This window comes from Mya arenaria, chromosome 3 (assembly GCF_026914265.1).
Source record: "Mya arenaria isolate MELC-2E11 chromosome 3, ASM2691426v1".
Classification (NCBI taxonomy): Eukaryota; Metazoa; Mollusca; class Bivalvia; order Myida; family Myidae; genus Mya; species Mya arenaria.
This window is the reverse complement of record NC_069124.1, coordinates 49,533,886-49,551,011: the sequence shown is the minus strand read 5'-3', so window position 1 is coordinate 49,551,011 and position 17,126 is coordinate 49,533,886. Positions and strand designations below refer to the sequence as shown.

At 36.2% G+C, this 17,126-nt stretch overlaps 1 protein-coding gene across 1 annotated transcript; it reads left to right on the top strand.

Annotated features, from left to right (window-relative positions):
• The first annotated feature begins 4,309 nt into the window (after positions 1–4,309).
• On the top strand, positions 4,310–12,921 carry LOC128226091 (monocarboxylate transporter 13-like). Its single transcript, XM_052935982.1, has 8 exons — positions 4,310–4,514; positions 9,261–9,404; positions 9,631–9,754; positions 9,960–10,480; positions 10,900–11,005; positions 12,205–12,320; positions 12,478–12,603; positions 12,791–12,921. The coding sequence occupies exons 1-8, from the start codon at positions 4,310–4,312 to the stop codon at positions 12,919–12,921; spliced, it is 1,473 nt and encodes a 490-aa protein (XP_052791942.1).
• The last annotated feature ends 4,205 nt before the right edge of the window (positions 12,922–17,126 follow it).

The following is a 17,126-nucleotide window of genomic DNA, read 5'->3' as shown; positions in this document are numbered from 1 at the left end:
CGCAAAATATAGCGGGGACTGGGCTTTACCTAGGGTCCATGGGGTGCGGGAGGCATTTGGCGGGGGTTTTACCATCAGTTCGTCTCCGCAGGGCGGGGATTTTAGCCGGGCTTGGCTGGATCGAAAGTCAAAGTCCCCGCTATTCTCCGGACCTGGTGGCTGTGGTTACAATTCACTGGTGCATTATAAACTGGTCCATTTTGATCTACTTTTACGTTTAGTTATCGTCGAGTATTTGTTCAAAAAAAACAACTGAGTTTATAAACTGTTTCCGTAGCATTTAAAATATTCATCGACATATAAAGACAGTCATTTATACTACACAGTAAAACCTGGAGCATAACATGTCCATGTATATAAGGTTTGAAGTATATAGCTACACATTAAGTTTGGACCCCATTTGGCATTTTTTATGATCTTATTCAGACTTATAAAATTAAGCGCAGTTTCATACGACGATTCACACAATAATAGCACAATTTATTTAATAGGCTGAATTGGACAATGCCGAAATGGTTACTGGGCCGAATTGACCCAACAGGGCACTCATAATAGGTGGCATTTCAGCGATCGACATATGACAGAGGCAGTTTTAGCCGGAGAAATCTGTACAAAAATCCGTACAAATAGTACATTTCGAAAAGTTACACATATATATTTTTGAATTCGTTAAGCAGGGGTGGTGTTAAGGATGAAACTTGGGTATGTCTTATGGATAAATATCGTTGACCTTATTCTCTGCTTACGGCCGCTTTTTAAAACACATTCTCCGTTTAACTACAGTCGAACCCCTTTGGCTCGAACTCGCTTTTCTCTCATTGGCTCGAACTTGATGTATAGGACCGATTTCTTTAAACTGAAGGTAAAAAACCCTCTTGGCTTGACTATTTCGAGGCCCGAGGTATTTTCGCTGCTCCCTGGGAGTTCGAGCCAACGGGGTCGACCATACATCGTTCGAAGATTCGATAACTTTTAAGATCAATATAGAATTTCAGCCCAGGATTTAGTCTTTGAGTTGACTTTATATCTTGAGCGTTCATAATTTGGCTTTAATATAGGAAATAAAAATGGATTTTAACCAAAGAAAATTCTAAATGGCACGACTGATGAATCCTGAATAACAGCCGAGCGCCAAACGCGTTTTTGCCATACCGCATGGTGGTTTGAACCAAGAAAGGATAATAAACATGTATACAATTGATTTGTTTGTTTACATCGGTTATGACCCATGGTGACCCACGTGAGAACCCCACTTATCTCAAATTGTTTGTTTGACATCGGTTGTTATCCGTGGTGACCCACGTGAAGAACCCCACTTAGTCACAAATTGTTTGTTTGACATCTGTTGTTATCCGTGGTGACCCACGTGAAGAACCCCACTTAGTCACAAATTGTTTGTTTGACATCTGTTGTTATCCGTGGTGACCCACGTGAAGAACCCCACTTAGTCACAAATTGTTTGTTTGACATCGGTTGTTATCCGTGGTGACCCACGTGAAGAACCCCACTTAGTCACAAATTGTTTGTTTGACATCGGTTGTTACCTGTTTTGACCCGTGGTGACTCACGTGAGAACCACAGTTAGTCAAAATGATTTGTTTGTTTTACATCGGTTGTGACCCAAGGTGACCAATGTGAGAAACCCTTTAAGTCATGTGATTCATCTCTATGCAAATATAATGCTCGGTCTCAACTATCCGTGGCTGTGGCGGATCCTTGGTCTAGTGGTAACACACTTGACTATCAATCCTGCGGTCGCAGGTTCGATTTCCCTTTGCATCACTAAAAATACTAAGGTTATGTGGGGGGCACCGTGTGACAGTGCTTTACACTGGTGCACGTTATTTAAAGAACCAGGGTAGCTCTAACCAGGGTTACATTCTGTCTGTGCACTATGCTCCAACAACCTAAAATGACTAACAATCTTTAATAACGGAGCACTCGCCGAATGGGCAAGATCCGAGTGCGAGTATAAATAAGCCTACACACCACCACCATCCGTGGCTCTGTTGATCGGCCATGCATGGAATGACGCTTGTGAATCTCTGCTTCAGCAATGAACCGACTTCTTCATATACTCGTAATTTTTTTCTTTACCGCGGGCTCTAAAGCAAAAACCTCTTTACCCGAGCTGTTAATTTCGTATGTACCTCAATTTAATGCGTGGTCATATGTAAAGTGGAACACGATAAAGACTATTCCAAAGGTTGTGTTTAGTTCCTGGCTTATTTGTTTAAATGATACGGTCTTAAAATGGCACATACCGCTTCAGGTAGAAAAAAGGATTAACTTTTTGATAATATTAGCTTAAAACGTAAGTTTATAAGCCAAATTCTTTATAATGATATAAGCTTTGTATAATATTATTTATGTTTAGCTACATCGTTCTAAGATTCAATTACTTTTAGGATCAGTATACAAATGTAGAATACCACCCGCGGACTTGTTCTTATGTCTTGGGCTTTCATGACTTGGCTTTAATATAAGGAATAGTAATGGGGCTTGAGGAAAAAATGTTGAATTGAGTACAAAAAGGAGATGGAATCCACTGAAGTCTGTCCACTTATTTTGCACTGTTGAATCCTGATTGGCATAGCTGAACCCTTCTTTAGTTTAAACTTATTTTACAATGATTGAAGCAAGTTATTACAACATTATGTTAATCACTCGATTTTACGCTAGAGTATGGTCTTGTGTGGTCTTGAATTGTGGGGGAAACCGGAGTACCCGAAAAAAACAACCTTGTCCGGCTTGGTGACCACAAACCAAACTCACATGCGCCCAGGCCGGGAATCGAACCCGGGTCGCCTTGGTGAGTAGCGAGTGAGAACCCGTCTTTGCTACGCATAACATGGCGGCTTGGACCATATATGATAACACATGTATACAGTTGATTTCATCAATACCCAATTGTTAATTATTTACAATTTTTGTATCAACGATCCGTGGCTCTAACGATCTTCTTAGCATAGAATGAGGCCTCTTAAAATCTTTTTCAACATTGACCAAGGACTTCTTCCTTTACGTGTAACTCCTTGATCTTTACCGCTGGCTCAGCAAGATATATATGAAGCATATGCAATACATATGCAATACAATACAATACAACACAATGCAATATCTTTACTACCTCCCAAAAAAAGATGTGCATTTATCTATTAAAATATGATACTATGTGATTCAAAATATTAACTGAAGCATATCAAATATGTGCAACTTATCTCCAAATAGGGGGATAAGTCTACGCGATGTACGCTTCATTGAAAATAAATAAATAAAATAAAAAATAAATAAATTCAAAAATAAATAAATAATCAATCAATCAATCAATCAATCAATCAATCAATCAATCAATCAATCAATCAATCAATCAATCAATCAATCAAATGGAATGAATGAATGAATGAATGAATGAATGAATGAATGAATGAATGAATGAATGAATGAATGAATGAATGAATGAATGAATGAATGAATGAATGAATGAATGAATTAAGACTCTTATTTTACATTGTTTTGTACAATACCGGATTTTTTTGCTATTGATATCATAAAATAGCTATTAAAGCTGCACTCTCATAGATTGGCCATTTTAACAACTTTTTTTATTTTTTGTGTAAATATCTGCAAACAATGATATAAGATTGTTGACAAAAAATCAGATCGTATATTTTCATATTTCTGTTTGAAAATTAATATTTTATGACTAACTGTTTAAGAAAAATGCATAAAATATCAATTTTTGAATTTAAATATAAAAATCTACGATCTGATTTTTTGTCAGCAGTCTTATATAACTGGTTTCCATGGATTTTCGCAAAAATTGGCTCGTTCAAAGACAAAAAATATAAAAACTTGTCAAAACGTTCAATCTGTGAGAGTGCAGCTTTAATATATACCAAGCTCGGCGTCCGGTTGCAAAATACTTTTTATATCTCAGTTAACATACGTCAATATATAGAGCTCCCATCTTCCATGATTTATTGAAACCGACCCAGTTCTACATGATCTATTATTTATAGAGGTTTTACCCTTGTTCAAGCTGCGTGAAGTTTCGGACTTTTCATGGAACATTGACTTCCAGTAGATTAAAGCCAATTAAAAACTTCGACCTACATGCATGTATGATATCGCAAAAGCACAATACATGAATCCATAGATTAAGGGGGAGATTGTGTTAAATACTAGTTACATGAAGAATTTAAACAAACAAGGAATTATTATAATCATTACTTTTAAAGGCCTTTCGTGATCTTGAATACAAAAAAAAAAAATATTGCATCGTCCGTTTTGAGTGACGGTCCCTTACATGGATAAGCACAATGTTTCCGGTGCCCGGGACGCTTGGCGGGGATGGTGGACGGTGGGAGCAGCCTTTATGACACACCTTTTTACTCACGGGGTCGTGTACTCGTACGGCCTCCTCTTCCGGCGGTTAGAGGCGGACTTCATGGTCTCCAAGGCGGCCACATCCTGGATATCCTCCACAACAGCCGGTAGTCTCTACCTAACAGGTACTTATTACTAGTAGTACTAATCACTAGCCAATCTTAAGGCAGCGGAAGATTAAGTACTGAATGCAACCTTTTTTACGTCAACTTTTCACATTATTGTAAGTTCGCATGCCTTTCGTCCGCGATCGAAGCCAGTATTTATTATGTTTGTTTCATTAACGATTTTTCATGGCTTAATAATTAAGATAATCGACACATACGCTAAATTTAGTAGATTTATTAACGTAACTTCAAAATTCGGTGCCCGGTCAAATGGCATCTGTCACATGCCTTTGTATCGACACAATATCAAGATCTCACGGGGTTCAAACTCTGTTCTACCAAACCATTCGAAACACCTCTTCCATTTTCAATCGAAAACAACCTCAATGTATATGTACGGTTTGCAATGTCAAAACACTTAACATTTAACTACGCTGCAAGTAGATCGCGTAGGAATTTCAAATTAGCAGTTAAACTTCATGACTTCACTCTTGGGAATCTTAATTATTTATGTAACAATTCTGTTCACTAAGCAATCAATTTAAACTAGGTAATACAAAAGAACACGTTAAAATACTACACGTTATTAATACTATTACAATATTTCTCAAAAGTTAAGAACTATTTCTACTTATGTACCGGCAATCATCCGAGGTTGTTTTCTATGGAAAATGGCCGAGGTGTTGCAAATTCACTATCACAGGTTCATGCCTATTATGCTCAAGGGGGAGTAAGCAAATGGAATGATCCTACCCCAAAAAGATAACCAAAATGGCGACGGTCATACCAGTGCAATCGTAACTCCTCGGCCATTTTCCACCGAGAACAACCTCGGATGTTTATGGACGGATTACAATGTCAGAATTTTTAACATTCAACTACGCTGCAACTAGATCGCGTAGTGATGTTTATATAACAGTTAAACCAACGGGCTTTACCCTTGGAAACAATTGTACATGAGTTAGATTTATTGCTTTTGTGTTATTACTCAAGTACATGTACATGTTTTGCTCTAAAACGATCTGTATGATATAGGGAAATCACTTTTATCAATATAATTTACATAATAATTCGCTTGAAAAAACTCGTTATGTATCTAAATTGGAAAGATTGACATATGAGTATGATGAACGTCTCAAAGCATTAAATCTTCCAATTCTACTATACAGACGACATCGTAATGACCTGATACAGATCTTCAAGATCGTTAACAATATTGATGACATTAGTTCTGAGACTTTCTTCTTCTTCAATGACAATAGTTTTAGAGGTCACATTTTTAGAATAAAAAAGAACACATTCGTTAATTAAATCGACAAGTTTACATGTTTTTCCGGCAAAATGCATCAACAACTTAAACAGCATTCCCGAAGAAATGGGGTGTTCTGATACTGTCTTAAGTTTCAAATATATACTAGATAAATATTGGATAACAAAATTATTTGATGTTTCTTATATTTGTTAAATGGAACCGGACCAGTAATCAGTATAGGAGAAGCTAACACACCACTGCTAAATGGCTTACAGGCTTCGAAGACCAGCAGTCAAGCAGCACAAGTCCCTTATATCAGAATTAAGCTAAGCTCACTATTTTTGCTTTTCAATAGTTAGCCTAATATTTACTTCTTTAAAAGTTTTTATACTTAAGATAGGAATTATCTTTATGATAATCACAATAAACCATTTTTCAATTATCAAGATTCATTTTAAGTAAGTTTCGAGAATTGGGGCCAGGTTCAAGAATATTGTCTACCATTTTCAAGTACCACTCAACTCAGTAAATTGTCTAAATCGTGTGTATAGGGTAAAATCCAAAGGAGTTTATTCCTGTATACCTTTATCTCAATTTTGCTGTGCCTTTATGGTTTTATTAGACTAACTGCGCATGCGCGCAGGTACGTAGTCTTAAGACCACAAACTCCAAAGAACTACTTCTATTCATGTCGTTTTAACCCGTTTTTTTGTCTCAATGCGCTCGATGTTTAGCAGAATGAGGTCGAAACCATACAAATGGGTTGGCCGTTTTGCAGTCCGAGTATGAGTTTTTGCTTGTTCGGCAATTTCCGCGCTGTAATTATGTATCCCGGCGTTTTATCTTTAGCAGAATATAACTATTTTTAGATCGTTATAGTTATTAGATTAATGAGGGTCAAGATAATGGAGGCTCTGGTAGGAAGATAACATATAGTTTTGATATTCACTCTAGTTTAGCCCATGATGTTTCAGAAATTATTAGCGACCGCAAGTGTCCCATCGTCTGCAGGATTTGTTATTTAAACCTGACGTGACCCTGAATCACGCTTATTTGTAATGGTGATTTTATTTGACTTTTATGAGATAAGAAACAAATATAATTATTGTCTTAGTGTTAAAATAGTTGAATCTCAGGTTCGCATTGCTAATGCTTCAAATACTATACATTGTAATTTACCTGCTACACAATTACAAGATACTATTCATTCTATGATTTTAGGCGTTTATATTTCTAATGAGATGTTTTCATTTTTGCATAAAAGCTTCGTTCCGGTGTATTCTTGGAATAGTTTTAGACATTAGGCTTTCAATTTATATAAGCACACATACCCTGATACGACAGTGAGTCATGCATACGTTTGGTGAAGCAAAGTAGTTCGAATTAAACCTGTTTAACATCCAAAGAGTACGAAGCATTCATAACAGCACAGCTACATTTAACATAAATAACATTAAAGTTATCAATAAACTTTAAAAAGCACAATCATATTCTCATTCATAAAAACAGACTAGTTCCGATAATCTAAAAATAGTTTCAATTTTATTAACTGACCTATATTCTAAACATAGTTTCTACATACATTAACTGACCACATGTTTGTCCTCACCGCGGGAAAACGACCATCTGATAAGCTCTGCATTTTAAAAGGTATTATTGCTAAAGTTGCTCGTAAAAATAAAATCATTTTCCTTAAAGAATTAAAACGTGTAAGTTCATAAAATTTATAATCAAAGCACCGAAAAACATTTAGACGCGATTGAAAAGAGCATTTACTGTAACTTCAAATACATGGGGATACGTCGACTGAATTGATATAAAGCTGTGCATTTTAAATGGAATTATTGCTGAAATTGTTTGTAAAAAATGATTTTCCCTAAACAAAACGTGTATGTTAATAAAAGAAAATGATATATATATATATATATATATATATATATATATATATATATATATATATTGCATTTTCCTATCGTATGATATCTAATCAAAGCAACAAAAAAACCTTTAGAAACGATTGAAATAGGGCATGCATTGTAACACTAAAAACATGGGGATTGGGGATTACGACGATTGAAGTGACATTTACAAAAACAAAATGACACAAGATGCCATAAAGATATAGATATGTTTGTTTCTTCGCCCAGTGTAGGCAAAAGCATTGTCGGCACATTTTTCACTTTAATTTATGTGCTCTTCACCCATTCCCGTAGTTCAAATAAAGTTTGCAACTCTCACATAATTGCCCGCAGATAGTCTTTCAGCGCCTCGCGCTTTGATTTCATTTATAATCAAATAATTCAATAGGAAACTGATAAGTCTGAGAAGTTCCTAAAAATCTTTCTTACTCCAAACTCCCATAAATATTGACCAAACAGTTGCGAGTTATAAAAGATGCATGTATTAATCTTCTTCAAAGACTGTCAAATTATTTAATACAGTTAAAATTGTTGAGCAACCTTTCGAGAAAATACTTGAATAGATATTGTAAAACTGCATTTAGCCTGGTCTAACTCGCTAAATATTCGTCTTTTATGTTACTTGTTCATCCTTTCATCTTTTAAAGTTTGATCGTTGTCAAACGATATAATCAAAGTACGGATTGAGCCTCTAGTGATTTTGATTTCTTTTTAGTTCAATTTCAATTTCTTTCATCTTTAACCGTGATATATAAATGATTTTTCTTACCATTTTAATGGAGTCAATTTTGTTTGTTAGTCGTTTGGACTGGCAGAAATCTGAGACACTATCAACATGCTCCATGACACAAATTCGTCTGTCGTCGTTTTTTTCATGTTTCAGAGTTGAATCCCCGTGGATCTGTACACAGATGCTTGAAAGTATGCTGCAGATCACAACAGTGGTCTACTGGTTTACTTTAAACAGCTGTCTGCGGTCTCAGTCGGGTAAAATCAGTCTTGCAGACACTGAAATTGAAAAATACAACGTTTTATGGGCTGCTTATTCGGTCATGGGACATAAAACACCTATGCATCATGATTTATCGACGACAACACATTCAGAAATTGAGTATCGTGCTAACATGACATTAGACAGTCCACATTAAAAAAAAATTGAATTTCGAGTTGGCATGAAATTGGACATTGGACAATCAACATTCATTTTTTGAATATCAAATCCCAAAGGTCGTGCAAGAATTTTTTTTTTGAAAACCCAAAGTTTTCTGCTAACTCAACACACCGGTGTTAGCATGACTTTTTTGCTCGTGGCGATCTGTATGCGGTGATTTTGAAAACATATCGCCATAAAACTAACGCCAAAATGTCCAACGTCATTGCATTGCCTAGCTTTATCATCCATTACTCGCCATGTGACTTACAATCAGCTTTTCTGAGCTTCCTATGAAATGGTACAGTCTTTGATGATTCTATCCCGCTTCATTAAGATCATCACTATTAGTTCATGGCATAACGACTATTTCGAGAACGTTACATAATGAATTTAATGAGATTGAAACCTTCCAAACTATTCATAAACACATCTTCTTTCAGGTCCACTGGCGAGCGCCTTGTCGTTGCGGTTGGGTAACCGGAAGGTAGCAATCTTGGGTACCATTCTGTCATCCGTCGGCTGTCTCGTCACCGTCTTTGTGAGAGATTTTCCCCTCTTGTATCTCACTCTGGGAGTTACAACCGGTAGGCTGTTTTCAGAAATGCCCAATCATTAAGCATCGTCGAACTGAATGGAAACAAAATCCTTTCTATATGGAAAACTTAATGCTTACCTCATATATCAACAAAAAGTACCATGCACCTTACATTATATCATTCCGTGAACATACTGATACAGTTATAGCGTATTCCGTTTCTTTACAAGCTGTTATATCTTTTAATATTAATGTTGTTTTATATTCGTCTGCAGGAGTCGGGTACGGACTAATCTACATCCCAGCAGTGGTGGAGGTGACATTGAGCTTTGAGTTGTACCGGGCCGTCGCCTGCGGGGTCGCCTTGGCTGGTGCAGGCGGAGGGGCCTTCATCATGGGGTACACTTTACTGCGATACATATAATGCACCTGAAATTAAAAATGTAAAAGAGCATAATTATTACAGTAAACTAAGTAATTGCTCATCAACTGCCATATCTGGGAGAGTATATTATGTCGCATTATTTAACTAAAACTCATTGATAGCTGCCAAGTCTTTCGATGCTTGTGACAAAGCTTATCAGGGTATTGCTTCTGTCAACAGGCCAGTAATAGAGGTTTTACTGGAATACTACGGCTGGCGCGGTAGCACGCTTATACTGTCGGGACTGCTGCTTAACTGCATACCATGTGCGCTTGCATTTCGAGACACGCCCCTCTTGGAGAGCCTTGCACCGCGTAGGGTTTTCGAACAGGAGATTAAGGTACTCGATTGTGAAACAACAAAGACACACATCCAGTTATATACGGACGATAATAGTGACGCCATGGAGTCTCATCTTGTTGACAGTGTTCAGGTATATACGGACAATAATAGTGACGCCAATGAGTCTTCTGTTGATGGTATTGCGCTGGAGATCAAAGCTGAAAAGGAAGAAATGTTGCCAAAAGCAAACGGCAACTTGCAAAACATCGTAGCGGAAAACAGATCAGAGCATTTGTTATTCAGGATATGTGACTTGCTTAGAAAACCATCTCTGGCGATATGGTATTCTGTTCAAATTGCAATTTTGTTTGGATTTTACTCCCCATTTATGCTTTTGCCATCAAAAGCAATTAATGACGGTATGTAATCGACGTTATTTGTATGTCCGCTTTTTATAACGTACCTTAGAAAACCATCTCTGGCGATACTGTATTCTGTTCAAATTGCAATTTTATTTTGATTTTACTCTCCATTTATGCTTTTACCATCAAAAGCAATTGATGACGATATGTAATCGACGTTATTTGTATGTCCGCTTCTTATAACGTACCTTCGGATACGCCCACAGCCATAAACATGACGGCTGCCTAGAGTTCTTCTCCGTTATTCAACAAAATAATTACTTTCTTGGTATCGTTAGACTAAATTAATCTCATTATTGAAGGTTACCTTAAAATTGATCTTGGTGCACAATGTATCGATTGTAACACATACATGTATTAAGGTCACCAATTGTAGATACGTTTTGAGAATGCGGATATCAACATTTCTGCTACAGGACTTGGCGGTTGGCAGGGAGCCTGGGTGATATCGGCCATGGGACTGAGTACCGTGGTTGGGCGAGTGGTGTTGGGCCTTCTCGCAGACATCCTGAGTAGCCGGAGGTAAATTTAAATAGTTCTTATATGGAACAGAGCGTCGCACGAGCATTGTATACTAACATCATTGGTGAGATCGTTATGTCTTCACGTGGACAAAGGCAGATTTAAAATTGACAATTAAAAATGACATATTTCGTAAGTACTTCAGTGATTATCTGCAATTTCATTTCAAGCAAGCCTTTGCGATAGATACACATGCACGTAATAAAACGACTGATCCATTTTGTGTCGTAGAATCATGCATTTATCAAAGATCGGTAGTATCTACACAAGCAATACGAAAATAATAAGTTCATCTTAAGTTTTTTTTTGCTGTCAGTTCGAGTTTTTTTGATTGCCTTAAATATACGCTAAAACAGTGTTAACGCTTATGCTCTGCCAATGTTCGGTTCTTAACTCCAGTTTCACCCTTGGTTTCTTCTGCAATCAGCAGATTAACATGTATTCCGGATCTAGTCAGTGAGACAGACAAGGAATGCGTCTGATTATCTGGCGTACGAAGTATACCTTCATATGTTGTACAACACATTGAATTATGAAAGTGACATTGGAAAGCAACAGATTTGCCATATATATTCAAAAATATATTCCAAAATTGAAAGCAACAGATTTGCCATATATATTCAAAAATATATTCCAAAATTGAAAGCAACAGATTTGCCATATATATTCCAAAAATATATTCCAAAATTGAAAGCAACAGATTTGCCATATATATTCAAAAATATATTCCAAAATTGAAAGCAACAGATTTGCCATATATATTCCAAAAATATATTCCAAAATTGAAAGCAACAGATTTGCCATATATATTCCAAAATGGGAAGCAACAGATTTGCCATATATATTCCAAAATGGTAAGCAACAGATTTGCCATATATATTCCAAAATGGAAAGCAACAGATTTGCCATATATATTCCAAAATGGAAAGCAAAAGATTTGCCATATATATTCCAAAATGGAAAGCAACAGATTTGCCATATATATTCCAAAATGGAAAGCAAAAGATTTGCCATATATATTCCAAAATGGAAAGCAACAGATTGCCATATATATTCCAAAATGGAAAGCAACAGATTTGCCATATATATTCCAAAATGGAAAGCAACAGATTTGCAATATATATTCCAAAATGAAGAATAAAAAGGGAGGTTCGTAAACTCATTATTACTATAATTTTTTCATTGCTATTATGTTTCAGAATTTTAATCTACAAAACTGCTGTTATTTTGACTGGCGTTGACATTATGATGTTCGTTTGGACGAACACCTTTCCATCTGTGATGATATGTGCTGTGTTCTATGGGTTAACAACAGGTTAACTTGTTTAAGTTTGTATTATTATTTTGCTAAAAAAAGAAATACTCACTTTCAATGATAATAGAAGAGACAGTTAAAATAGTAACTACTTCTAGAACAGTATTATTGTATTCGCTTAAATCATGCATTTGCATGTGTTGTGTTATGTTGTTAGCGGTTTTGATGTCGCAAAACTCAGTCGTATTGGCGGAGGTGGCCGGACTTGACCGAGTGTCTGAAGCGATGGGTCTCAACAACATGTTCTCCGGCATAGGCTGTCTCCTCGGCATACCAATAACAGGTGTGTTGCAATTGGTACCTGTTTTTGTTCATATGATCCTAATGGCAATATATATCACTGTGATATGCTTAGTATTTCTATAATACATATTGGTTCTTATTTCAAACTCATATAAAATTGCTTTATGAAAATGAACTCTTATGATCGACCTTTCAAACAATAACTCTTTGCGTTTTTGAATATTCAGGTTTCTTATTTGACGTGACTGGAGAGTATTTAGTGCCGTTTATATTGTCGGGGGCAGTTGTGGCTGGAGGCGGACTTGTCCTATGTGTAGGTCTGCGCCTACCCTCCGATATCCGAAACAGGGCTGCGTAGAATAATCGTGGTCAATTGTTTTTGTTAAGGCACACTTGCAGAATGACAGCATAAGGCGTTGTAAAACGTGCTATTATTAACAGAGAAAATAAAACAAATGTCACCTTTTAGAAGGCAAATATCATTTTGTTCTATGGGGTAGTTTATACACTGATAAAGGATAAAAAAGGGACCTGTTAAGAAAACTTAAATATGTTTACATTGCAATTTAGTTAGCTCAGGTGGCACTTTAGCCACTTCAAGTCTTAAATATTGGCTTTTAATTGTTGATTAAAATTTGTTAAGTTTTGATATTGTAAATTTATTTAAATACGAATATGTACTTGTTTTTCATTAGTGTATGAAAGACATATCCAAAGAGAGAACTATTGTTTAATATGCGAATGTTGAGCATAAGTATATAGTAAAACTGATACGAAACCAATAGTTTTATTAAGAACTTTCCACAGTGCAAAAGTGGGCGGGGAAGGCCAAAATGTGAAAAGTTGGTGTTTTATTTAGTTTTGGGGAACACTCTTTATACGGAGTAAAACACACAGCTTTTATGGCATGTGTTGGGGTAATAACGAGTTGACCAAATTTTACGAAAGAAGATTTTATCAGATTTTGGACCTAAAAGCATTTGCATTTTTAGAAAAATGTGATCAACATTTTAACTATGTTTTTGTGTCAATATGTCCCAGACTACCTAATTGACAATGTCATGAGTGATCTTTATGATATATTTTCAAATAAGAAATGTATTCAATAAAATAATAAAACTAATGAAAAAAATATATTTCCTGGTTACAAAAATGCTAATTTATTTATCAAAATAGCTGCCATCACCCCAACGCCTCAAGACATTGTTGATTCAGTAGTGCTGACTATTTTGACACAAAAACAAATTCATTTTGTTTAAAGACAAAAATGCAATTGCTTTTTACTTTCAAACCTGATAATCCCTTCATTCGTTAAATTTTCCAAACTCTCAATTACAGCTACACATGTCGAAACGGATATATGCATTATGCTTGCTAAACATTGAACCACAAAACTAAGTAAACAATGATTTTTTTTATGTTTTGGTCCTTAAAACAACGTTTGCACTGTGGAAGGCCCTTAATAGTGTATACGATATGTCTGGTGTAGTAAATCTAAATCGAAACAAGACAGCGCGCTAGACTACGCCGCTTTGACTTAGAAGTGAATACAATAACGATGTATTATGTGCCTGTCAAAAGCAATAAAACAATCAAAGAAAAAAGTGAACAAGAATCGCCATGTGACAAAACCAGGTTTTTAAGTCAGGTTGGCAGAAGAGATTCAGTTTCAACTGCTTTCTTCTATTTTTTTAACAGTGACCTTGATCCTAAGGGCCCCAAACAAAATCCCATGGAAGTCATCCATAAACTCTTCCTACATATCAAGTTAAGTCACAGTATGTCAACCAATGCTGGAACAGTAATCTATTTTTAGAAACAGTGCCCTTGACCCTAGGGGGCCAAAAAGCAATCCATGTAAGCTCTGCATAAACTTGTCCTATATACCAAGTTTGGTCACACTATGCCAACCCTTACTGAGTTATTCAGTACTAACCATACAACAGTGACCTTGACCTAGACCATAACTCTCGGGGCCCAAAATACAATCTCAGGAAAGGTCTCTATAAACTCTCCTATATACCAAGTTTGGTCACAATATGTAGACCCTTACTTAAGTTATTCAATACCAACCCTTTTTCTATTAATAGTAACCTAGACCTTGATCCTAAGGGCCTTACACGCATTCCAATAAAAGGTCTCCATAAACTCTTCGTATTTACCAAGTTTGGTCTCTTAATGTCAAACCTAGCTAAAAAGCTAAAATTATTCAATACATAGGGTGACTTTGATGCTGTTCAAGGGCCATAATTTGTATATAGGGTTAAAATGGAGTTATGTTCCTTGTTGTAAGATGGTCGTCAATAATTCTGCGTAGTATTAAGTGCATTGAATGAAGGGTATACACGTTTTTTTATTAAATTCCCAACTTGCCCTAAAACTTTAACCTTTCCTTAAACTTTAACCTAAGTCAATCAGGGGCCATAATTTGTATAAAGGATAATATGGAGTAATCTAACCTCATTATGTGATGGCCCTGAACAACTGTGTGAAGTACTAAGTCAATTGAAGGAAGGGTATTGGACTTATAAGTTAAAATCCCAACTTGCCCTAAAACTTTAACCAGACGCCGAAGCCTTCGCCGACGCTGGGGCGAGTAGTATAGCCTTCCTTATTCGAATAGTCGAGCTAATAAGTTCTCTTTATAAAGTATACATGATTGATAAAAACTGTAAATATGTATTAAATATAACTTTCCATTCCGACAATCACTTTCTGCCTGTATGATTATTCGCGAAAAGGCTGTATAATCACACAGTTGTCATGGTAGAATTATTTTATATACATTATAATAATTCGCTACCTTGATACTACTTTTTTTTTTTTTTTTTTTTTTTTTTTTTACCAAACAAGGACAACTTATGTAGATATCCATGAGACTTATGTTCGAAAAACAGCCAGATCCGCCCGCACATTACTGGATTATGGCCCTTGAAATTCGGAATATTTCTGTATTAATAGAGTCTCCAAATTCACATTGCACTTTTTATGTTCCCAGACTGAATTGTCGGCGCCAATGACCTTACACGAAATGTTACATGTGAACAACCAGTAGGTTGCCTATTACCAATTCGGATATACTTTGGATAGAAAAATACCAAACAAGCCATGCCTTTAAAGCAAGGGCCCTCGTAGGCCTCTTGTTTTTGAATATTAAACTTTTTCGATGTTTAGTTGTTCATTGTTGTTTTGGCGAATTATGGCAATTTCGGCCCTGCATCCATTTCGTGACAAAGTCAGTCCGATCTATATCGACCTACTTTTAATGATTTTTAATGGTATTAAGTTTTAAAAAATTGCTGATATTTTGGACTGTTTATGTTACATATGTAATATTTACTGACATATCGATAGTGCCATACAAACTACATAGTAAATAATCGAGCAATGTGCATACATGTTTATATAGTATGGATTATATACCGATACATTGCGTCCGGATCCTATTCACGATTTAGAATAAGTTTCATTCGACGATTAACGCGACCAAGGTTGCACCATTTATTCAATACAACACCAAAAAGAATAGAAGTCCGGATCATGCCAAAACAATAACTGGGCCAAATTGACACAACGAGTTTATCAACGAGTGTAGTTGGTGGCATTTCTGCGTTCGGCATGGACGGGGCGATATTACCAAAACAGTTCTAGCAGTATATGTAAAAAAGATTATTAAATTATTAATGTTTAAATTTTATATGAATCTGTTTAACAGGGAATGAACTTAATAACGTATTTCCATAAGATTGACTCAAGTTGGTGACTGAAAACCAACTCTGCTAAAGTCTATTTTAGAACACGGTATGCATTTAGAAACATCGTTGTTATAATATATATTCACGTAAGGCCAATATAGAATACCATCCATGGACTTGGACTCAATGAGTTAACCTTATGTTTCGATTTAAGATTTTAATTTGATATAGGTGTAACATATAACAAGGTGTTACTGCTACCACACCCCAGGGACATATCTACTTGTATGGTGTATGTACTAAGATTGCATAACCCGTCTGGTACTTGCATAACCTGTCTAGTGCGGTGTGGTATATAAAGGTCGGTTTAACTGCTAGGGGATCCGTGGTCTAGTGGTTACTCACTTGACTATCAATCCAGGGGTCGCAGGTTCGATTCCCCGTCGCATCACTAAAAGAATAATCGTCTTCCGGTTGGGTCGTTAAATGAGGGTACCATGTGACAGTGCTATACACTGGTGCACGTTAAAGAACCAGGGTAGCTCTAACCAGGGTAACATTCTGTTTGTGCACTATGCTCCAACAACCTAAAATAACTAACAATCTTAACGGAGCACTCGCCGAATGGGCAAGGCCCGAGTGCGAATATAAATAAGCTTACACACACACTAGGGGAGAGCCTTTGAGCAGAGGGGACTTTGAGCAGGGAGGGAGTTAGTATTACCCTGTGTTATGATCCGGCTGGAAGCGTGACACTGTTTGAATTGTTAATAAAGGTATTTACACGAAGCGGTCGTTTGTTGAATTATACTACTTTAGGAAATAGAAATGGGTTTTTGGTAAGTCTTTGTTAAAGAAACTATTTACG